General features: G+C 47.3%; 2 protein-coding genes across 6 annotated transcripts in view; both read right to left on the reverse strand.

The window, feature by feature from the left end:
- Positions 1–630: 630 nt before the first annotated feature.
- Positions 631–12,579, reverse strand: Npm2 (nucleophosmin/nucleoplasmin 2). Its single transcript, XM_021261225.2, has 8 exons — positions 12,137–12,579; positions 11,960–12,045; positions 11,736–11,861; positions 3,608–3,701; positions 2,825–3,012; positions 2,558–2,592; positions 1,429–1,459; positions 631–1,345 (listed from the first exon to the last, which is right to left on the reverse strand). Exons 1-8 carry the CDS (start codon positions 12,168–12,170, stop codon positions 1,280–1,282), a joined length of 660 nt encoding a protein of 219 aa, XP_021116884.2. The 5' UTR covers positions 12,171–12,579; the 3' UTR covers positions 631–1,279.
- An 8,915-nt stretch (positions 12,580–21,494) lies between these two features.
- Positions 21,495–23,448, reverse strand: part of Xpo7 (exportin 7) — an 85,159-nt gene continuing 83,205 nt past the window's right edge. For all 5 annotated transcript variants that reach the window (XM_087216870.1, XM_087216868.1, XM_087216867.1 and 2 more), the window contains exon 28: positions 21,495–23,167. In XM_087216870.1, coding sequence (XP_087072996.1) covers positions 23,074–23,167 — 94 coding nt within the window. In that variant the 3' untranslated portion in view covers positions 21,495–23,073. The remainder of the gene's footprint in view (positions 23,168–23,448) is intronic.

Here is a 23,448-nt window from a genome sequence, read left to right on the forward strand (position 1 = left end):
CCAAAGGTCAGACTGCTTAGCCTCCTTCCTTGTGCAATCTTGGGACAAAAACTCTTGGTGCCTCAAATTTCATTTGAGAAACCGGGGCTGATACCACCACCCTCAAGGTGTGCCTATGAGGATTAAAGGATTGAGTCTACGGAAGGTGCTTAGTGTTTTACTGGCTATTACTGCCAGTCGGATTTCTTCTCCCAGGCCCACCAAACTCATTCCTATCCCTAGGAGTGTCCTCTGCCAGCCCCGCCCCTGCTGGTCAGCTGCCTGCTCCAGGGCCTCCTCACCAAACTGCCCTTCCCACTGGGACATGAGCCTGTTCTACTTCCCAAAGGCCTGGAGAGTAACTGAAGTTTCGGTGCTGGTTGTGCTTCCTTTGGGCAGCACGTGAGGGAGGCACTGATTTCCTCTGCCCTGTGTGGCTGTTGCAGAAGCCAGGCTCAGTGAGCTCCAGCTGCCTAGCAGGTACCAGGGGAGCTGGCCAGGAGACCAAAGCCTGGTGCTGACCTTCTGCGTGGAGAACAAAGACCTTGAGCCTCCTGGGACCCTCACCTGGGGTCCTGGGCAGCCACCCTCTCACTTCAGGCCTGGCCACGGGCTGCTGGAGAGACAGAGCACTGCATGGAGTAGCCACCAGTGGGGGGCCATCTGCTGCCTGCCTGGGCCAGGGCCCAAGCCAGAGTCACCCACTGGTGCCTGGGCCTCCAAAGCCACTCCACTGGCCTGCAGAGGGTGAGAGGTTGGAGCCAGAAGGTGCTCACCACTCATTGCCTGTTGGCCTCACCCAGCATTTGGCTGGCACGTGGGGTCAGCATCCTAACACAGGAAACCTGGGAGGGTCCCAAAGATGCTCATGAGTACCTGTCATGGTGGTAGATGACGGATACATGACAGACACGGGCAGTACATGACAACTGCCCGAGGGCGGAGGCACTTTACAGGTAGGAGGAGGAGTAACAACCAGAAGAGGGCAGAAAGCCCACAGCAAACCTCGGCCAGCTCAGGGCTCAACGTTGGGGACTGGGCCACGGGGGCTTGTGGCCGTCGTGCTGGTTCGCGGACGCCCTCTGCCGGCTGCAGGGAAGAGGCGCAGAGTGCACGACAAAATAAACTTTATTGCGGCCCTGCGAAGCTGGCTAGGGCTCCTCTCTGCGGGGTCTCCTGACCCTGGGGCCTGGGGGTGCAGGGCTCCAGTGTGACTGTCATGACACCAGGCCACATTCGGGCTCAGGCGGAGGGGTGGGGGTAGCTGCACAGCACTGCTGGAGCAAGAGGTCTCCCTGGATCATGGGGTATCGCTGGCACCTCTCTTCTTAGGCTCCAGCTTCTTAGGTTGTTCTGAGGATTTGCTCTGTGGGGACAAGGGCCATCCCGCCTCCTCTGTTCCTGTCCCATCTCCCCAGAGCCCCGTGCCGCCCTCCTGCTCCTGCTCACCTTTTTTGAAGGGGTCTTGGACCTACTGCACCTACGCAAGAGAGAGGGTTCAGCTTGATGCCAGAAGCGGGGCACCCCTAGTGCTTCAGGGGTAGGGGGTGCTGGGGAGGCAGGGGACAGCTCTAGAGATGGAAGCTGTGGGGCTCATCTGTCCTTCTAGTCACTACCAGGGCCAGTCTGCCTTTGTTTTGTTGAGATCCAACTATGTAGCCCAGGTTGGCCTCCAACTCAGGGCCATCCTCCTGCCTCAGCCTCCAGACTGCTGGGATTGCAGGCATGCGCCCCACCACCATAGAATCGAAGGCCTTGGATAATGTCATGTATTTCTTAGTGTATGTACAGTGGCACCTCAGTTCCTGAATGCTTTTGTTTGTAAAACAAAAGGGCTTGGCAAAATTTGGTTTTTGTTTGCAAACTTTTTTTTTTTGGCACCAGGGATTGAACTTGGGACCTTGTACTTGTGAGGCAAGCGGCAGAACCACTGAGCTAAATCCCTGGCCATTTCCAAACTCTGCGTCAGGTGATGAACACAATGGTGGCCATCTTTTCTGCACAAACACAAATGTGGCCATCTTTCCCAGAATTGTGGAAAAAATTAGTTCCTGAATCCAGGTACCATTGTAATCTCCCCTTCACCTCATTCTTTGGAAGAAATTGCCTAACTGAATTAGGTCAGAAGAAAACATTTTCATGCTTTAAGAAGGTTATGCCAACCTCCAGAGCTGTAATCTCTGTTCGTGCACCACTCTTTCCAGCACTATGGATCTCACTGGTCTTGGTGGAGCATGCCTGAAAACCCAGCTATTCCGAGGCTGAGGCAAGAAGGTCACAGGTTCAAGGGCAGTATGAGCAATTTAGCAAGACCTGTCTCAAAATAAAAAATTAAGTGCTGGGTGTGGTGGCCGAGTAAGCCCAGCACTCAGGAGTCTGAGGCAAGAAGATTGCAGGGAATTCTAGGCCGGCCTAGGCTACATAATGAGTTCAAGTACAGCCTAGTCTACATAGCAAGACCTATCTCAAAAACAAAATAAAAAATTAAAAGGGCTGGGGATGTAGCTTAATGCTTCCTGGGTTCAATCTCCAATAGCACACATGTACACAAAAATTTTTTAAAGATGGAAAGAGTTACCTTGAATCCTCATCTTCTTTTTCGACCTTTTTTTTCTGGGAACCAAAAGGCCAGGCAGGCATTAGTAGGAGAGGAAGGGTGAGGCCTAGGCCAGAACAGCCTCTGAGCCCTACTCGCACACTCCCTCGGGGCAGGACTTGGGGGACATGAGCTTGGCCCATGCCACAAGCCCAACTCGAAGCCTGGCCCGGGCTCCAGATGCTGGTCGGCCCTCCCCAGGTGTTCTGCAGCACCCAGGCACTTAAGGCAGCCTGCTCTTTCCCACACCTTGGCAGCGCTGCTCTGCTTCCCTGGCACCGGCCTTTTGAGTCGTTTGGCTGGACTCTCCTCCATGGACACCTCCGCCTCAGGGTCCTCCTCCTCCTCCTCCTCCTCCTCCTCCTCCTCCTCCTCTTCCTCCGCCTCCTCCTCCACCTCCTCCGCTGCCTCCTCTTCCCAGGTGGGGTCTGAGGATTCTGCAGTGGCACCAGCAGGGGCGGGAGAACCAGACCCAATGCTCCTCTCCCATCCCAGACCTCTGGGCTCCTGGGGGGACCTTCGGGAACCCCCGAATGGGGTTGAAAGTGTTCACCTGCCACCTGCCGGCGGGGGGCACACACAGCATCGGGAAGTCCAGGAGGGGGTTGGGAGGAGGAGGGCAGGGAGGAGGAAAGGATGGGGATGAGGTCAGAAGAGCAGGGGCAGGTGAAGGCAGCCTGCAGTTGCCAGGGTTGGGTCAATTCTACAGCTTCCCTTGACTGGCAGCCGGTGTGTAAGTGCTGCTGAGTGCTAGGTGCTATGCTAGGTGCTCCTTATGAATCTTCTGTTTCTCCAGGCAGCTACTCTTGATGATGCCAGGGCAGCCCCCTCTTGGTGACACCTTACTCTTGAGGCTGAGGCCACAGAGGACGGGGCAGGGAGGTGAAGGGGTCCTGGGCTCAGGACTCTTCCACGACCTCAGGTACTAGCAGTGGCGTTGCCTTTGGGGTTTTGTCCCTCGGTGTCCCCAGGGTTGCCCCTCTCCCAGGCCCGCAGTGCTCCCAGCCCTTTTTAGCCCCAGCTCACACTCACCATAACACTCCTGGCCACTGAGGAACACAGGACCTGAGCCGGCCCGCAGGTGAAACATGACTGGGGGAGAAAGCGTGACACCCGCCATGGCCACCTGCAGCGGGAGGGGTGCGGGACAGGGAGCACTCAGGCTGGCAAGGGGACGCTGGCCTGGGCCGAGGCTTGGATGGCTGTGTGGACCGCGGGCACCCCCAGCCGCCTGCGGAAGTAGGGTCCCTATGGGAAGAGCCTGATCCTCCCGTTCCCTGGGGACCACAGACTGGCATCCGAGCTGAGGGCTAAATGTGCCCTCCCCTCTGGATCACCCAACCCTCAATGAAGTGGCACTTTGGGAGGAGATCGGGTCAGATGAGGTCATTGCTGAGGCTTGTGATGGCGTTAGTGTCCTTATTTTTGAGATAGGATCTTGCTGTGTGGCCCAGGCTGGCCCTGAATTCACTATGGAAAGTAGCCCAGGTTGACCTCACACTCATGGTGATCCTTCTGCCTCAGCCTCCCAAGTGCTGAGATTACACGTGTGCACCAACAAGCATAGCAGATTAATGTCCTTATAAGGAGGGACATCGGAGAAGACACTCTCTCTGAGTCCCAGACTGAGGAGGGGACCATCTATAAGGGAAAGAGCCCTCACCAGAACCCACCCCAGCACCCTGATCTGGTGTTTTTGTTATGTCAGCTGAGCCTACTGAGATGATGGTCAAATGGGAAAGCAGATTGAAGCAGGTGTTTGGTACTACTTGGTCTTACAGGAAGTGGATGACTATGAGTATGAATAAGGTTAGAAAGACAACGCACTAATGATAACTGTTAGAGGATAGGAAGGTATCAATTCCCTTTATAATTTCCCAAGCTTTCCAAATTTTCTATTTCTTCTTTTGAGGTGCAGGTCTCACTGTATTGTTCAGGCTGGTCTTAAACTCCTGGGCTCAAGTGATCCTCCTGCCTCAGCCTCCTGAATAGCTAGGACTAAAGGAATGTACCACCATGTCCTGGCTCAAATTTTCTACAATAAGGACTCTAATTTATACTTTTTGAGCGTCTGCTACATGCCAGATACCATGGTAAGTGTTTTACCTTCTTTCTCTCTCTTTTTTTGGTGCAGTACTGGGGATTGAACTCAGGACCTTCACACTGAACTACATCCTAGGCCCTTTTTAAATTTTATGTTTTGATTCCAGCACTCTGGGAGGCAGAGGCAGGAGGATTGCAAGTTCGAGCCCAACCCGGAAACTTTAACAGAATCTTGTCTCAAAACAACATGACTGAGGGTGTAGCCCAGGGCAAAGACCCTGGGGATCACCAAGGAATCCTGGCTCCCAGGACACTGGGTGTCAGTGAGGGAAGAACATGGTCCCTGTAAGAAGAGGAAGAAACCAGATGAGCTCGAGGCAGCCCTGGCACACACTCCGGATGGTTTCCAGGCCACAGTACAGGAGGGGGGAGCCAGGGGGCCCAGGAGACCCCTGCATTGAGGACATGCAATTGGGGACTGGGAGAAGCTGGAGTTCATAGAGTCAAGCACAGGAAACCTAGAACTGTAGAGGTCTCAGACAGCCCCATCTGACCGATTCAGTGAGGCAGTCACCACCATGGGAGCCGGGAAATGAGCTAAGACCGCAGACAAAACCACACGAAAGGCACCGGCACTGGAGCTCAGAGAAGGCTAGGAATGTCCTGTGTCTAATGAGCACAGTGGGAAGTCCTGTGTGTCACAGGCATCTCAGAGGGCGAGGGAAGCCCTAGCCAGAGTCATGGAAGTAGGGACCTACAGCTTTGGACCCACATAATAAAGCTTAAAACAAGACCCCCAAAGCATTGAATGGTATTTAGGTAACCTGACTGTATCCCACAACAAAACAAGAATAATTTTTTTCTTTTTTTGAGACAGGGTCTCACTACATAGTTCAAGCAGGCCTTGAACTCACTATATAGCACAGGCTGGCCTGGAACTCACAGTGATCCTCCTGCCTCAGCCTCCCAAGTGCTGGGGTTATAGGTGTGCACCACTACGCTTGGCTCAAGAATATTTAGAAAAGTATAAAAATAGCCTGCATCCTACAAGGTAAATTTTATGGCTAGCATTCAACTGAAAATTGCTAGACAGAAAATGAACCAATAGGCTTCAACACACAATGAAGAGAAAAAAAGTCATTTAAACTGATGTTAGGGAAAGGAGCACTACCTGTAATCTCAGCTACTCAGAGCAGGAGGATTGCATGTTCAAGGCCAGTTTAGGGAACTTAGTGGGGTCCTGTTTCAAAATAAAAATAAAAAGGGCTGGGTGTGTAGCTCATTGATAGAATGGCCTATCTTAGCCTCTGAGGTAGCTTGATTACAGGTATGTGCCACTACACTACACCCAGCTAACAAAGTCTTTAAAACAAAGCTAATAATGTAGTGGAAGATTTATAGCATACGTAGTTGTAAAATTTATTACAGCAATAAAAACAAAGGGTGAGAAGTAGACTTCTTTTTTTTGTACCAGGGACTGAACTCAGGACCTTGTACTTGCAAGACAGGCAGCGGCACCACTGAGCTAAATCCCCGGCAGACTTCATATTATTAAGTCATACATTAAGCAGTATAATATTACTGTAAATTAAACATTGGGGGGTGGGTTCTGAGGATTGAACCCCGGGCCTTTGTACTGAGCTATATCCTTAGATTTTTTATTTTTCACTTTTTATTTTGAGACAGGATCCCACTAAGTTACTAAATTGCCCAGGCTGGATTCAAAGTTGCTGTGGTCCTCCTGCCTCAGACTCCCAAAGTGCTGGGATTATAGGTGTGAGCCACCACACCAGACATGAACATAAAGTCTAAGTGTAAATAAAATATTTGGGCCGGGGATTTAGCTTAGTGGTTCCAATGCCTGCCTCACAAGCTCAAGGTCCTGAGTTTGATCCCCGGTACCAAAAAAAAAAAAAAAAAAATTCACCAAGAGAATATATTTTGGGCCATAACAAATCACAACACATTTTAGACTGAAATATCAGTTATATTTTCAGACCACAATGGAATTATACTAGAAATCAATTAAAGAATCTTAGAAAATCCACAATTATTTAGAAATTTAAAAATATGTATACTTCTGGGCCAGGGATTTAGCTCAGTGGTTCTGTCGCCTGCCTTCCAAGCTCAAGGTCCCGGGTTTGATCCCTGGTACCATAAAAAAAAAAAAAGTATAAATCTAAATATTCTGGAGGTCAATGCAAGCAACTAGGAAATAATTTGAACTGAATGAAAATAAAAACATTACTTATCAAAATTTTTGAGTTGAATCTGGAAAGTTGCTTAGAAGGAAATCAGTGCATGAAATGCTTGTATTATACAAAGAAGAAATATTTAAGGGCTGGGGATTTAGCTCAGTGCTTCTACCACTTGCCTCGCAAGCACAAGGTCCTGAGTTCGATTCCTGGTACCAAAAAAAAAGAAGAAGAAATATATATATTTTTTTCAGTGCCGGGGATCAAACTTGGGTCCTTGCACTTGCACAGCAGGCGGCGAAACTACTGAGCTAAATCCCCAGCTCAGAAGAAATATTTGAAAAAAGAAAGAGACAGGTGTGGTGGTGCATGCCTGTAATTCCAGAACTTGGGAGGCTGAGGCAGGATGATCACCACGAGTTCAGGGCAACCTGAGCTACATAGTGAGTTCAAACCCAGCCTGAACTACATAGTGACACCCTGTCTCAAAACACACACACACACACACACACACACACACACACACACACACACACGCTTCTTCTATTTGTGGTACTGGGGATTGAACTCAGAACCTTTGCCCTGAGGTATATCCCTAGCCCTTTATTTATTTTTTGGTACTGAGGGTCAAACTCAGGACCTTGTGCTTGTGAGGCAGGCAGCGGCAGCACCACTGAGCTAAATCCCCCGCCCTATTTTTTATTTTTGAGACAGGGCTCCACTAAGTCACCCACGCTGAGCTCAAACTTTCAATTCTCCTGCCTCAGCCTCCCAGTGAGCTGGAATTAAAGACATGAACCACCATGGCTGCCTTTAATACCCACTCTCGATAAAATATCTCAGTAAAGTAGGATTGGGTGGGAACATCCTCACCTGATACAGGACATTTACAGAAATTCTCCCCAAGGGTGAAAGTTTGAATGCTTTTTCCTTCTAATCTGGAACAAAGCAAGGATGGTCCTGCTCTTACCACTTTTATTCAAAATTATACCTGAGGTCCTAATCAGTGAAGATCAGAACTCGAGGGATATGGAGGTATGCAGATAAAGTTTTCATAGCTGTTAGTCACAGATGACACAAATCTTTATATAAAAGTTGAAGGAATCAATAAAAATGTAAATTTAGCAAGGTCATATGATATGGACAATTAGCTATGAACTATTAAAACTAGCTATGAACAATTAGAAAATGAAATATTTAAAAAAATTTTTTGTTTTGCAACAAGGTCTCATTATGTAGCCCAGGCTAGCCCTGATCTGCCTGCCTGCCTCAGCCTTCTGAGTGTTGGGATTACAGGTGTGTGCCACTTAACCCAGCAAAATGCCATTTTTGTAACTCAGAGCATATACAAAAATTAACTCTGGGTTCGGCATTTAGCTCAGTGGTGCTGTGCCTGCCTGGCAAGCACAAGGTCCTGAGTTAGATTCCCATTACAAAAAAAATTAATTCAAAATGGATCTTGGTTGTTTTATTTATTTATTTATTTATTTGGTACCAGGGATCCAACTCAGGACCTTGCGCTTGCGAGGCAGGCAGTGGCACCACTGAGCTAAATCCCCAGCCCACTCAAAATGGGTCATAAATTTAAATTTAAGAATTTAAGAATCTCCTCAAAGAAAATGTAGGATTAAGTCTTTGTGACCTTGATTTAGGCAATAGTTTGTTAGATTCAATGCCAAAAGCACAAGCAACAAAAGAAAAAATATGTTAAGTGGACTATATCACAATTGAAAACCTTTAGCCTGGTATGATGGTACACACTATCTCAGTTACTCAGGAGGCTGAAGTAGGAGGATCCTCAAGTCCATGGGCAACTTACCAAGACGGTCTCAAAATAAAGGGCTGGGGATGCAGCTCAGTAGTAGAACACTTGCCTACCATGTTCTAGGCCCTGGACTTCATCTTTAGTATGGAAAAATATCAAACCAAGCCAAACAAATAAAACAAATGAAATCCCCACACTTTTGTGTAATCAGGAAAGTGAAAGAGAAACTACAGAATGGGAGAATTGTTGCAAATGACATCATTAGGGACTTGTATGCAGCATATATAAAGAACTCATACAGCTCAATAGCAGAAAGACAAATATTAAAATAATTAAACCCAATGAGAGAAAAATGAGAAAAGCTTTGACCAAACAATTCTCCAAAGACACACAAATGGCTGACACAGAATGAATGGTGTGAAGTATGGTGTGAGGTCAGGGAGCAACAGGATTCTCGAACACAGCTGTAGGATGTGAAAGAAAGGGTGCAGCAATTTGGAAACCACCTGGTGCTCAGTATGCAGTTGAGTGTGTGCTTACCATATGACCCAGCTGTTCCAGGCCTAGCGACATGCCCAAGAGAAGAGAAACGTTTTCACATGAAGACTCACACTCAAATGTTCACTGTGGCCTCATGCACAACAGTCTAAACCTGGGGACTAGCAGATGTGCGTTACCACGGACATGGGGCCATAGCAGGGAAACTGCCCCAAAGTAAAAGGAGCGCCTTATAGTTTTACCCATGTGGGTAAATCTCAACTATGCTAAGCAAAAAAACAGGCCACATACTATATGGTTCCATTTAAGGGAAATTATAAAAAAGGTAAAACTATAGAGATCCCATGCCTATTTTGGCACATACCTGTGATCCCAGCACTTGGGAGGCTGTGACAGAAGGATGGCCATGAGTTCATGGCCAGCCTGGGCTAAAGATCGAGACCCCGCCTCAAAAAAAAAACAAACCAAAAAAACCAAAGCCAAAACAAAGCAAAAAATACAACAGTTTAAAAACACACATATTAATCTCCCATTGCTCATTCATTCAATTGCACACTCGTTACATGGAGTCCCTGCTGCAGGACAGGTGCTATTAGAGGGGCATCGCTGGGATGCAGGACAAAGACAAGACACAACTGGAAACTGACGCTGGTAGTGATGAATCCTATGGAAGGGGGGCAAAGTAACTACAGGCAAAAGAGGAGGGCAGGGAAGACCTCTTTGATGTCACTGGAACTGCTGAGTTCCAGCAGGAAGCCAAGCCAAGCCACGGGGAAGCACAGCAGTGTTCCTGGCACGGGGGAAGGAAAGGCAATGACCCAGAGGACAGGATTTGTGTAGAGTTTTCAATGCAGAGTCATGGAAACCAAGGTGGTTTCAGCTGGGTTAAGGAGGGGAGAGGAGCAAGGCCTATGAGGCAGGAGGCGAGGGTCCCGGGGACCGGGGTACAGCTGGGGAGGTAGTGACATGCAGTTGAGCCAACTGGAATTGCTGGGAGAGCAGATATGGGATGGGAAAGACATTTTTGTCCTGATTGGCAGAAAAGGCTTTTTACTGAGAAAGGATGGAAAGGCGGTTGTAGATAAAAACCAAGAATTTGGATTTAGACATGTTATGTCTAGGATTTCTATTAGATGTCTCCGAAATATATTGAGTTGGATGTAGGACTGGAGCCCAAGACTCAAGCCGTGTTGACAGAAACAAGTTTCAGAGCCTGATTTGTATGGAGGGCCTTTAAAACCTCCAGAACAGGGCACTCCTCCAAGGGAGGCAGTGTGGACAAAGAAAGCAAGTGTGAGAGGCTGTCACAGGGGACTCCCCCAGCTCCCAGGACAGCCCAGCCTGGGCTGGGGTCACTGCTCCAAGAAACACAAGGAGCGAATCTCCATCCTTGGTTCATGAGGCTTCTATGCTTTCACCCAAGTAAGATAACTTACAGGCCAACTTCACTGATGAAAACAGAAATAAAAACAGGAAGAAAAGTCTCAATCTACGAGGAAAACAAATGTAGAATTTATATGCTCAAGTAGTGTTTATCCCAGCAATGAAAGAGATTAAAATACTATATATATCTTACCATATTAGTGGAATAAAGAAGAAAGAACCCAAGTTCATGAGTAGAAAAGCATTTGATAAAATTTAACCACTATTCACAATAAAAATGTTAGGTTTTTTGTTTTGTTTTTTTAAAAGCAGAGTAGGATCAGACAGTGGCATCCTTAACTCCACAAAAGTCTTCTGCCAAACACTTCATATTTAAGAGAAATGCACTGGACACGTTCCTTTTTTAAAAAAAAAGCATCAGGAAGGAGCTGGGTGTGGTGGCGTAGGTCTAAAATCCCAACTCTGGGAGGCTGAGGCAAGAGGATCACAAATTTGATCCCAGCCTGGGCAATTTACCAACTTAATGAGACTCTGACTCAAAGTAAAATGTAAAACAACAGCTGGAGAGAGAAGTGTGAAGGTCATAGGTTTAATTTCTAGAACTGAAAAAAAAAAAAAAAAGAAGAAAGAAAACCTGGAAGGAAGGCTACCAGCCACTATTGCATTTATCCAAAAGAGAGGGTCCCCAAGTTTCCATAGTTAACTCATGATTTCTTTTTCTTTTTCTTGTTTTGGCAGCTGGGATCAAACTCAGGACCTTGCGCTTGCCAGGCAGGCGGTGTGCCACTGAGCTACATCCCTGGCCCTATGATTTCTTGACTTCACAATGGAGCGAAAGCTATAGTATTCAGTAGAAACCATACTGAACTATGAATTTGGGATTTCCCCGGGCTAGTATGATTCCACACTGATGAATTCCAAGATGAATTTCTGGATACATAACCAGATTGAAGATTACCAGTGTCCCTATGACGAGCAGCACAGCTTAAAACTAACTTTTGGGCCGGGGATTTAGCTCAGTGCTTCCGCCTCAAAAGCACAAGCACACGAATTCGACCCCCGGTACCAAAAAAACACAATTTGTGAAGAGAGGTCACGTGACTCGCCCTGGTCAAGCGGCTGTGCCCAGGAAAGGGTGCGCTGGGGTGCAAAGCGGGATTTTAGTCACGTGCCGCTGCCCCTCCAGCGCAGCCGGGCTTGGGTGGCACGAAGGCGCCGCATTAGCGTCCAGGCCAACCCGAGGGGGAGCCCAGGTACATGGGCAGGGGGAGCTTACCATGGGCAGGACAGACACCTTCAGCGTCGCAATGGTGACAGACGGCGTCTTCTTGTCCGCCTGGGTTGTCTGGGGCAGGATCTCCACGCGGTTCACCTCCTCCTTGGCTCTCTCCCCCAAGCAAACCTGAGAGGGGTTGACAGAGGCGCCTCGTCACCCTGAGCGCACACGGGGGAGTCGACTGTCACGCGCTGGGACCAGAGCATCCGCAGGCCGGCACCCACCGCACTGAGCACCAGCCTGCAGCTCTCCTTCTCCTCCACCTGGGGCCGGAAAGTGCAAGTCCGCCTCTCGTTGTTGAGCTCAGCGCCTGCCGAGGGGCGAGGGGCGGAAGTGGGCAAGGGGCCCAGGGAGGCTCCCAGCAGCCCGCAGCCCAGGCTCCGGGCCTCAGCCCCACTCACCCCAGGGCACGGTCCTTCCTGCCTTGCCCTCCATGCCGTCGGAGCTGCGGCGCCTCCTCTTGGAGGGCACGGTGGGGTGGCCGGGGAAGCTCTGAGAAGGGGCCCGCTGGGACCTCAACAGTACCTGCTCCCTGCTGCGCGACCCCGGAGCCTGGTTGGCAGAGTGTAAGGCCAGGCCTCAGCTGCAGCCTTCACAGCCAAGGGCTCAGGAGCAGCTCCTGAAGGGCAAGGCCCCACTGTCCCACTGGGAGCCAGGAACAAGCTTTCCCCGGGCCTCTCTCAGCCTCTCCACGCTCAGGTCAGGCCATGGGTCCTCCCAGGCCCTGCAGCCGCACCGACTCCCTGCAGGGCAGCTGCCCACCCCAGGCTGTTAAGAAGCCGGGAGGGAAAGGGGGGTTGCGTTCTTCCCGGCTTTCCAACCCCTGTGCTCCAGTCACCTGCAGGCTGTTAAAGCCCTCATCGCTGGGCCTTACCTCCCATTCACAGGCCTAGGAGGGTCGGGAGAATTTGCATTTCTAACAAGTGCCCAGGTGAAGTTGCTGCTGGCCCAGGAGTTCCCGGTGAGGGCCCCTGAGGGTGGGGATTTACTGAGGCCTGGTCCCAGGTAAGGAGGGGCCCATACCGCTTGGCTTAGAGATACCAGAGTGCCCATTTGCCCTGTGAGGTCTGAGAATTCTGATTGCCCTGCATCTTCACCACATCAGGCATTGTTAGTCTACAAGCTGTCAGTCATCCTAGCCCATGTATTTCATTTGCTAGTTGTGTAGCTCACTGTGGTTTTCAATGTGTATTTCCAGGCCAAGCATGGTGGCACACACCTGAATCCCAACACTCAGAAGGCTGAGGCAGGAGGAGCAGTTCGAGTTGGAGGTCAGCCTGAGGTACATAGTGAGTTCAAGGCCAGATTGAACTACATAGCGAGACCCTGTCTCAATAAAAAATGAAATGAATCTTGAGTAACAGAAATTTCAAATTCAATGAAGCCCAATCTTTTTTTTTTCCTTACTTTTTAGTGCTGGGGACTGAACCAGGTAGAACTAGGCAAGCCTTCAGGCCACACCCCCATATCTTTTGTCCTTCCTTTACGGCACACGCTTTGGGTGTCCTAAGGTATCACTGCCAAACTCAAGGGCCTGAAGTCTTTTTCCTATGTTTTTCTAGAAGTTTTGTAGTTTTAGCTTTTATTATTCTACAGTACCTCTTTTTGCAGACAAGGTCTCGCTATGTAGCCCAGGCTGGCCGTGACCTCCTGGGGATTTTCCTGCCTCAGCCTCCTGAGTACTAGGATTACAGACATGCACCACCATGCCCGGCTTTACAATACGTTTTGAGTTAATTTTTGTGAATAGTGTTAGGTAAGGATCCATGTTCACCTCGTCCTCGTCCAGTAGGACCAATTTCAAAACATATACTTTCCTATTGATTAACACTGGCATCTTTGGTAAACATCAACCATCTATTCAGTCTATTTCTAGACTTTATTCTGTGTCATTGGTCTTGGTGTCTACCCTAGGGGCAACACCACACTGTCTTTTTTTCTTTTTTTTTCCTTACCAGGGATTGAACTCAGGACCTTGCACTTGCCAGGCAGGAGTGCACCACTGAGCTACATCCCTGGCCCTACACACTGTCTTATTAAAGCTTTAGAGTAAATCTTCAAATCATGAGCCCTCCAACCGTTTTTCTATTTTAACAATGTTTTACGTACCTATTCCAGATTCTTTGCATTTCACATAAATTTTTTTTTTTTTTTTGGTGGTACTAGGGATCAAATTCAGGACCTTGCACTTGCAAGGCAGGTGCTGTGCCGCTGAGCTAAATCCCTGGCCCTTTAAAATTTTATTTTATTTTATTTATTTTTTATTTCACATAAATTTTATAGTGAGCTCATCAATTTTTATAAAAATAGCTTTTTGAGATTTTTCTATTGGGATTTTGTTGACTGCAAAGATCAACGTGGGAATAATTAACATCACAGTATTTTTTTCCCTTTCAGTACTGGGAATTAAATGCAGGGCCTCACATGTACCAGGTGAGCCGTCTGCCACTGAGCGACATCAATCAGCTCCAGTGTCACATTTCTGAGTCATCTCATCCATAAACATATCACAATCTACTTAGATTCTTGAACTTTTTCAACGTTTTATAAGTAGTTTTTCTTTTGGTATCAGGAATTGAACTCAGGACCTTGCACTGGCCTGGCACCACTGAGGTACATCCCTGGCCCTAATTTTTTTTTTTTTTTGAGAAAGAGTCTCCCTATGTAGTTCAGGCTGGCCCCAAAATCAAGACAATCTTTTTGCCTCAGCCTCCTGAGTGCTGGGATTATAGGCATGCACCACCACGCCCAGATTTCAGTATATATAGGTCTGGCATCGCTTTTGTTAAATTTATTCCTAAGTATTTCATGTTTTGGATGCAACAACAAATGGTCTGTGTTTTAAAATGTCATCTAGATGTTAGTATATAGAAAATTTTTTTCCTTTTTTTTTGTTTTTGCAGGGTTGGGGACTGGGCTCTTGAGCATGCTAAACAATTGGTTCTTATATATTGGTTTTGTATTGTGAATTTGCTAAATTCAATTTATTAGTTCTAAAAACAAAACAAAATCCCAATAAGCTTTGAAAGTTAAGAGCTCCCCCCTCTTCCCTGCTTCCCCTCTTCCCCTCTTCAGAAATAAGTACCATTCATAGTTCTTGGTGAATCCTCTTGAACTCTAAAATTCTGTAACATGTGGCGTATTTGCTAATATACCAAGAATGTTAGATGGTACCTGCTTTCCCAGCATATTGCTAACTTTATCTAAAACTTTGTAACATAGATATGTCTCCCCATTTTTAAATATGCTTCAACCAAAAAAAAAAACCAAAAGAAAAAAATTTATTAGATCTAGTAGTTTTTCTGTACTTTAAATCATGACACCTGGGAATAGTAAGTTTTACTTTTCTGATCATATAGATGTGTGCCTCTTCCTTGTTATGCCTTATTGATTTGGTTAGGACATCTGGTAAAATGTTGAATAGAGCCAGGAGCTGTGGCACACTCTTGTCATCTCAGCATGGAGGGAGGCTGAGGCAGGAGGATCCTAAGTCTGAGTCCCATGTGGGCCTTTTTTTTTTGTATTGAGGATCAAACTCAGGACCTTGCACTTGCTAGGCAGGAGGTGGCACCACTGAGCTAAATCCCCAGCCCTTGCCCCTTACCATGTAGGCCATTCAACAAGACCTTGTCTCAAAAATAAAAAAGGGCGTGGGAATTGAGCTCAGGGTGGATGTTGGTGGTAGGCTTTTTGTAACTGTTCTTTATCAGGTTAAGCACCCTACCCTCCTCTCCCCAACACCTTCTCCACCCGTTATGGGGTGTTTCTCACAGCAGCTTGCCCAGGGCACTGACCTCCAGAACCCGGGAGTGGAAAGAAGAGGAGAAAAGAATGCTTCTATTCCTAGTATGCTAGGAGTGTTTTTTAAAAATCATGAATAAGGGCGTGGCGGCACATGCCTGTAATCCTAGCATTTGGGAGGTTGAGGCAGGAGGATCTCTGGGAGTTTGAGGCCAGCCTGGGCTACACAGTAAAATCATGAACAAGTATTGAATTTTGTCACATTTTTTTCCTTACTTATTGGGATGATCCATTATTTCTCCTTTTATGAATTACATTTATTGATTTACATATTTTGAATGCTAAATCAACCTTACACTCTTTTTTTTTTTTTGGTACCGGGGATCAAACTTGGGTCCTTGCACTTGCGAGGCAGGCGGCGGAACCACTGAGCTAAATCCCCGGCCCAACCTTACATTCTTAAAATCAATTTCACTGGGTCTTGATATGTACTAGTGGATTTGATCTGCTTACATTTTGCTAAGAGGTTTTGCATTTGAATTCATGAAAGGTATTAACCTAGAAAGTTCCCCTCCCTCCTTTGAATGTCTTTGGTTTTGGTATTTTGGAAATGCTTGTTTAGTGCAATGAGTTGGGAAGTGCTCCCTCTTCTTGTACTGTTCTTGTGTGACTGGAATTATTTCTTCCGTAGAAACCAGTTTTTGCCGTCCCACAGACGCTGCCTGCAAGAGCCAGGAATTGTCTTTGGCTCTGCGCCCTGCACCGGCCCCCGTGGGAACCTGGGAACCAGACAAAAATCACCGCTCCTCTCCTAACCCAGGTGCTCTGAGGCCTGTTGGTCGCATTTCTCTTATTACTACTCAATCTCTCCTTTCATCCTTCGCCTCGGCTCCCGTGTAAACCTGCCCACCAGCGGGTACAGAGTTTGGTCTCCAGGCTCCTTTGCCAACAGGCCTGTGGGAATCTGAGACAGTCCCAGCCTTAGTGTCCCATCTGTCACCCAGTCTGTATTCTCCCTCCAGCCGTATTATTCCTGCAACGCCTACAAAGATGAACGCTTCTGGCCTTCCCCACGGGCTATTCCCTCCCCGCAGGGCTGCTCTGGGTGCTCCTCCTGCGCTGCGCACCGCGCTTCCCCCTGTTTGCCGGCTCCACCTAGTTCTTGCAAGCCAGGGACCCAGTCCTTAATCCCTGCACCCCAACTGTGAGACGGGGCTTCCGCGATTACCACTGAGGATACTGGTCGTGAGGCCGTGGTGTGTGTAAACTTGAACTTCTTGCGAGCACACGGCCGCGTGTGGAGTCTCCCTGGGAACACACCCTGGGAGAGCAGCGAACAGGGCCCCAGCACACACCCTCAAGCCTACAGCAGCACCTAATCCCGACTGCGCCTGCGCGGGGCGCAAGGGCGGGGCGAGCAGTTCGAGAGGACTAAACTCGGAGCAGGCTGTGCGCGCAGAGGCAACACAGACGGAGCGACACCAATTCCAGGACGCGCGGAATTGCTTCCGGGGCGTGTGTCCGCGGCTTCCGACGGAGCGCGAGTGCGGCTGGGGGTCAAGTTAGGCGGTCCCAAGCACAAACTGTCGCGTTTTCGCTTAGTCTAGGTGGGACGGTGGCAGCGACTGCTGCTCTTTTCCTTGCGGTAGAAGCCTGTGGTAACGATGTGAATTTAACTGGCCCGAGTCAGGCGGCCTGGGATCTCTGAGCAGGGGCTTCACTCAAGCGTTTCACCTGCTTTCTCCATCCGCCACTTGCCATCTTTTGTAGACATTCCCATGGCCCAGAAACAACACGTCCTTGTCACTAGTCCTGGCATGATCTGATCGTCCAGTTCTAGGGTTCTAGCTCGTAAGGAGCACATTTCAGTTGCTAGGATAGGCAGGGGTGAGGTTAGGAACAGCCCAAATACGCGAGTAGGTCCTAAGGATCAGGATTGGGACAATAGCGCGCGAGAGTGGGGGGCGACATCAGAGACTGAGTGCGGCTCAACTTGGGGTCCTGAAAAGGATAGGTGAGCAAAGGGCACGCCAGTTTAGACTGAGAGGAAAGGGCTCTGCAGCCAGGAAAAGGCAGGAGTGGATGCAGATGTTTTGTCCATTTGAATGGAAGGGTTTTGCTGAGGTGATTCTAGCTAGGATTGGTAGTTGCCAAACCTTGAGCTCCTGTAAGCGAGACAAGCGCACTGAGCTACATCCCCAGCCCTGTTGGTAAGGTTTCTAACTTCATCTGCTTTCTGACACATGCCCCACATTTTGTAAGAGGAATTATTTTCTGATGAAATAATAGTAGTTTGTTATTTATTTTGGGTACCGAGGTTCAAACTCGGGACCTTGCGCTTGCCAGGGAGGTGCGACGCCACTGAAATACATCCCTGGCCCAGCCTGTTAGACTTTTAGAAGTGGTTTCATTTCTGTTATCTTAGTTGGTATTCCATTATTTCCCAGTTGAGTTAATTCGGCCTTAAGTTCATGCTTTACCTTCATTACAAGGTATGATCACTCTCTTCTGGGGACAGGCTTGGAGACTGACTTCAAGACCACATTCTCCTGTTTTACGTGGGGTCATCAGAATATCTGGAGAATCTTTAAATTTAAAAAATGATTACTGAGCTGGGTGTAGTGGTGCATGCCTGTAATCCCAGCACTTGTGAGGCTGAAGCAGGATTGTTGAGTTTGAGGCCGGCCTGGGCTCCATAGTGAGTTCAAGGTCAGCTTGCACTACATAGCGAGACCCTGTCTCAAAAAACAAAAAAATTACAGTAAGACACATTACCATTAATCTTTTTCTTATTTTGGTACCGGGGATCGAACTTGGGACCTTGTTCTTTCGAGCCAGGCGGTGGAACCACACACAGGTAAATCCCCGGCCCACCATTAAGCTTCCTCAAAATATTCCCCCTGGATTTGAACACTTATCCCATCCCATCGTTCTTGCCACTTTCTGAAGCAGTTCCTCATATGGTGAATGCTGCAGTGGGTATCATCCAATATAAAGGCAGGCTCGTGAAAGTATTAAGGTGTGTCCTCACCCATTTTATTCACCACATCTGATACTCTATGACCTCAGGCTCTTCCTCAGTTAAGACCATGAAGGATTTAGAATCCATTCAGGACATCTAGGTAGTCGTGACAGTGCAACTAAAGATACTCATGAAAGTGGACTTCCAGAACTGCTTCAGAAGTGGTAAGAAAGATGGGATAAGTATGTTGGGGGGTGGGATTTTGAGGGGATTAATGGCAATGTGTCTTTTACTGGAAAATTTAAACATGCACTGTACTTTCTGATCAGCCCTTGAACATTATAAGAGGCCAAATCCACTATACATTAGTCAGTTTTTCTCTGACAAACTTGTTCTCCAGACCTTAAATCCTGGTGTCTGTCATTAGGTGGAAAAGGTTGGGAGATTCCCTACTTACCACTGTTTATTCCTTTGCAACCCAATGAGGTGTGTATTAGGCTGTGATGGGCTCAAGTGCAATATAAATGCATCCCTTTGTGGTTATCGAGCAGAAAAATATAATTCAAATTGGTTTGGGCTACTGAGGATCTTACAGTAAAGTGGAAATAAATCTACTTTCATGTGATTTTTTTTCTGCTTTTGAGTTTCCTTTTCTGTTGATCATTAAAAAGTATTTTGCCCACATTAGATGCTAAGTAAGAATCTGACAAATGAACAGATGATGAAGGGCAGCAGCCATGCTGTCTCTAGAACTGTAAGGGTTTTCTGAGGAAGGGGAACAGTTTTCTAAATGTGATACACCACTATCTGGTAAGTGCTTCCTTTACCTGACCCACCATTCCTGAACTACACCAAAAATGGCTAGCTGACAAGAGAATTCAGGCTAAAACACCCAAATAAAATATGTTCAGCAGACAGCTGGAGGGAACTGCCTTAGTGTTTAACTGACAGTTTAGTGATGACTGGTGAGTGTATTTTTTCTTTCAGTTTTATGTTTCAGGGCTTTTACAGGGTTACCTATAACTATTTTTCCTCTCTATTTTTGCTTTGGCATTTGACAACTGGGCAGCATTCGAGTTCAACTTAGTTTGTAGGTCTAGCCAGAAATTGCGGGTGAAGAGTTGGGCAAAGGTGAGTACACACAGAGAGGTGTTTTAGCTGTTTAATTCATGTTACTCTAAGCACATGGGTATTCCGAAAGTTTGTGTACATGGGTGGAATTTCATAAGGTATTGAAACATTTTTCCACTTGGGAGGAAAAAAAGTCCTTAATAATAGTCTACATTTGGGGAATGAAATGCTATTATTTCTTAGGTTTTACTTGTCATGAGAAAATTGATACTTATGCTATAAGTCACAACTTCTTAAAATTTAAACTGAAAATTGTTTGACTCTCAGCCAGATCTCTTCTTTTTCCTTACACTTCAGTGAGAAAAGAACTCGTTTGGACTAAGCCAACCAACCAAACACACACATAGTAAAATGTAATAACCAGCAGGAAAGAATTTAAATGCTGTTTCACTGTAAGGCAGAGCTTGCTTTAGAAAAGTGTCTGAAGACACTTGGTTTGATGTGCGCAGTGCCTAGGAAATAGCCTCAGATTCCCTAAACTCATGTTTTCACTGAATAAAACCTCCATGTAATTTCTGGGAAAACTTTTCCTTTCAGGGAAACAAAGGTAAATGGCCTTTACATTTGTTAAGCTGAAGCATAGGAAATTAGTAATTAACGGCTTTTGACCAAAAACCTCCTCTTACAATTGATCACTGAGGAGGGAACAGCTCCAGATTAAATGGATGGGTTGCCGAGATTCTCAGCGCCGCACCTCACCTCACCTCACCGTGGACTTGGCTGCAGTGAAGGGACCAGCATGCCTGATGAATTCATAGCCTCCGAAATTACTCTTATAGAAGAGAAGGGTGGGCTCTGGAGGTCTGCTGACGAAAGGGCACCTCACAATAGCTGGGGGATAGTGGAGTTTTGTTTTTTCCTTTTTCCTTTTGCAATGCTCAGAATCAAACCCAAGTTCTCACATGTGCTAAGACAGTGCTCTACCGCTAAGCCTTGGGATTTTTCTTTAAGTACCTGTGAAAGTCACTGTTTTTGGTTGAGACAGGGTCTGGCTATTTGTAGCTTAGGCTGTGCATGAACTTGTGATCCTCCTGCCCCAGCCTCCCAAGTGCTGGGACTAGTTATGTGCTGTTACACCTAATTTCTTTTGGTCATTTACTCCAGAATTAGAGCTCCAGGTCCCTGGCACATGTGCCAGAAGTGTCTTGTATATCAGTGAAACCTCTCCATCTTCTATTTCTATCAGGCTTGGAGATGGAATTTAACTAAGATCAATTCTACTTCCTTTTAGCCATTAGAATAAAATGTTTTGCCTTCAAAACACTTTAGGACTGAGAAGGTGACAACAGTTCCCAGAAGGCTGAAACAGCACAAAAGGTATCAGAGCATCTAAGTAAGGCAGAAAGAGTGGCTCTCTGGAGCCTGTGAGTCACTGGAGGTGCAGGTGTGGTAAGGTACACACACCTCTCCATACTGTTTTTAGCAGTGAAGCGCCCCATGCTCAGGCACTGTATGGTACAGGGATCAGGAGGGGTCCCTCAAACAAGTGTTCTTCACTGTGAAGCCAAGGCTTGAGGTCTGCACAGTGTTCCAAGGGGGTAGCATCTGCCCTGGAACTTGCCAGGCTCTCTTGCATAAAGCCCAGACCACATCAGAGGAGTGGGGTCACCATGACCAGCGCTGGGTCTTCTTCAGTTATTACTTGTCTGCAGGTGGCCATGCTGTCTCCCGGAAGCAGGTATAAAGTGGCTTCACTTTTACAGCTGTGGACAACATAGGCTACACTATATGTAGGTCAACTGAGCTAACCATACTTTCATAAGAAGTTGAGTCAGACTCAAGTTGAATAGAAACAAGATAATTTTATATGGCTGGGTGGCCCCTGGCACCCACTGTCTTTTAAGATTGCATGTTTCAAAACCCACTGTATGTTGAGAATGAGACAGGTCCCTGTACACACACTAGACTTGAGTGCTGAAACCGGGTCAGTAGAAACCATTGAAGTTTATTGGCGGTCACAATGCTTACACTGTATGCAGCAACACCCTTACAAGTCTATCCGCAACCTGATCACGCAAGAAAGGATTCACCACACAGTCGCCAGAGGAGAAGGGAAAAAATTAACAGGCTTGTTTCCGGGGATAGAGGAGAAAAATAAAAATGAAACCTAATTGATGAGTGTCCCATGGGCAAGAGCTGAACTAGAGATGTGTACAGCTAGCAGCAACAATTGTGGAAAAAGTACAAGGCAAATAGCTTTCTCCATCAATTTCCTTCTGTAGGTTAATTTTTTAATATTCAAAACATTTATTATGGTTTTCATTTTATAAAAATGTATATTTTTCAAGGGGTGGGAAAATGTTAAATACTTCATGCTAGGTAGACCTTGTTATTAAGAACCTTCCCCTGTAGTAACTTCCTCCAGTTCATACATTCACGAGTGCAGGGCACACATAAATACCACACACACACATCCACACACTGCCTCGAGGGCCAGGGAAGACAAAGTTGTGGCCACACATGGCTGGGCCTCTGGTGGACTCATCCCAACTGCTCACCAGAAAAGCAACGGGCTCAATGATGTCTCTCTGATCTGTCCCTTTACAGAGACCCAGAACTCTTATTTCTTTCTTTTTTTTTGGTACTGGGGATGGAACTCGGGTCCTTGCGCTTGCAAGGGAGGCGGCGGAACCACTGAGCTAAATCCCTGGCAAGAACTCTTAAAACACATAGTTAAAACCAACCTTTAAAAGCAAGAGGCATCTGTCTGAGGATGAAGGTAAGCAAAGTGGGACAAAGGATGGAGAACACCAAACACTTTTAGCTGGAGTTATTGTCACTGCAAGAGGCCAGGGGACCTAGGGCAGCATCCACTGTTAAAGGGAAAGGATGGTGCTCTGGCATGGCTTAGAGTTCCTAATAACAAGGGTTAATACAGCAATACGAAGTGGTCATTTAGGGGGCAAGGAAAGGGCAATAAAAAATATACATTTGGAATTTTTCCTTTTTTTTTGCCTCTCTACACTGTGTCAACTAAATATATCTCTGTACTTTCACACATCCTTGTCCAGTAAAGCTTCAGGCCACCAGAATACACATTTTCTTCACTCGCATACATAACCCCTCACATCAGCATTGGTGCACTAGACTCTGTAAAAATTTTTCAGTCATACTTTTTGTTTTTAAACTTGAGTCAATATAAACCTTGTTCAAAATGTTATGAAAAAATGTACATGTTTATACAAGGCAGGTTGTGGCAGGACACTGGGGGTTCTCCCCGCTTGGGTGGCCCCAGGAGGAAGGGGCTAGAGTCTCAGATGTCCGTGTCTCCTCTCCTCCCACCACCTTTCCCACCCCATCCCCTAGGAACCAGCAGCGCCCTGCCCCCTAGCGAGTGCACGCATACCCCTAATTCCCTGGGGAAGTAGCCAGATGACCTTTGCCATTCTCCCGCAGCCCTGGAGGAAAGAGCCAGATCAGCCAGGCCCTCTCCCTTGCAATTGTTTGCCCCTCTGGGCCACACCAAAGGGACGCTGCTCTGTACAGGTAGAGTCCAAGGAGGTGTCAGCTCATCATGTCATTGCTATTCACGCCGTAAGTGGAATTCTTCATCGAGTCGTTGACTTCTCGGCGGAATGCTGACAGGTTCTGGGTGAACCTGCAGAAAGGATGCATGTGGGTTGTGGGAGAGAGTGGCAGGGAAAAGTCTTTGCCTAAATTTTTTTTTTTTTAGCAGAGAAGTGGCTACGGAGAAGCAGAACGTAGGAGTTGATGGGTTTTGTTTGTAGTTCATCTGTTTTAAGATTATAAGGGAAAATCGGCCTGGTTTTGGACCCCCCCTTTTCTGTGGCAATGTCATAGCTGGCTGCAGATGGTCAAACCTGGGACCCTGAGTGCCCCCTCTATGTCATGCAATACAAAAGGTACCTCGCTGATAGA

Source organism: Heterocephalus glaber, unplaced genomic scaffold, assembly GCF_053883595.1.
Source record: "Heterocephalus glaber isolate CG9 unplaced genomic scaffold, H.glaber_assembly_v1.0 deba00001460, whole genome shotgun sequence".
In the NCBI taxonomy this organism is placed as follows: Eukaryota; Metazoa; Chordata; class Mammalia; order Rodentia; family Bathyergidae; genus Heterocephalus; species Heterocephalus glaber.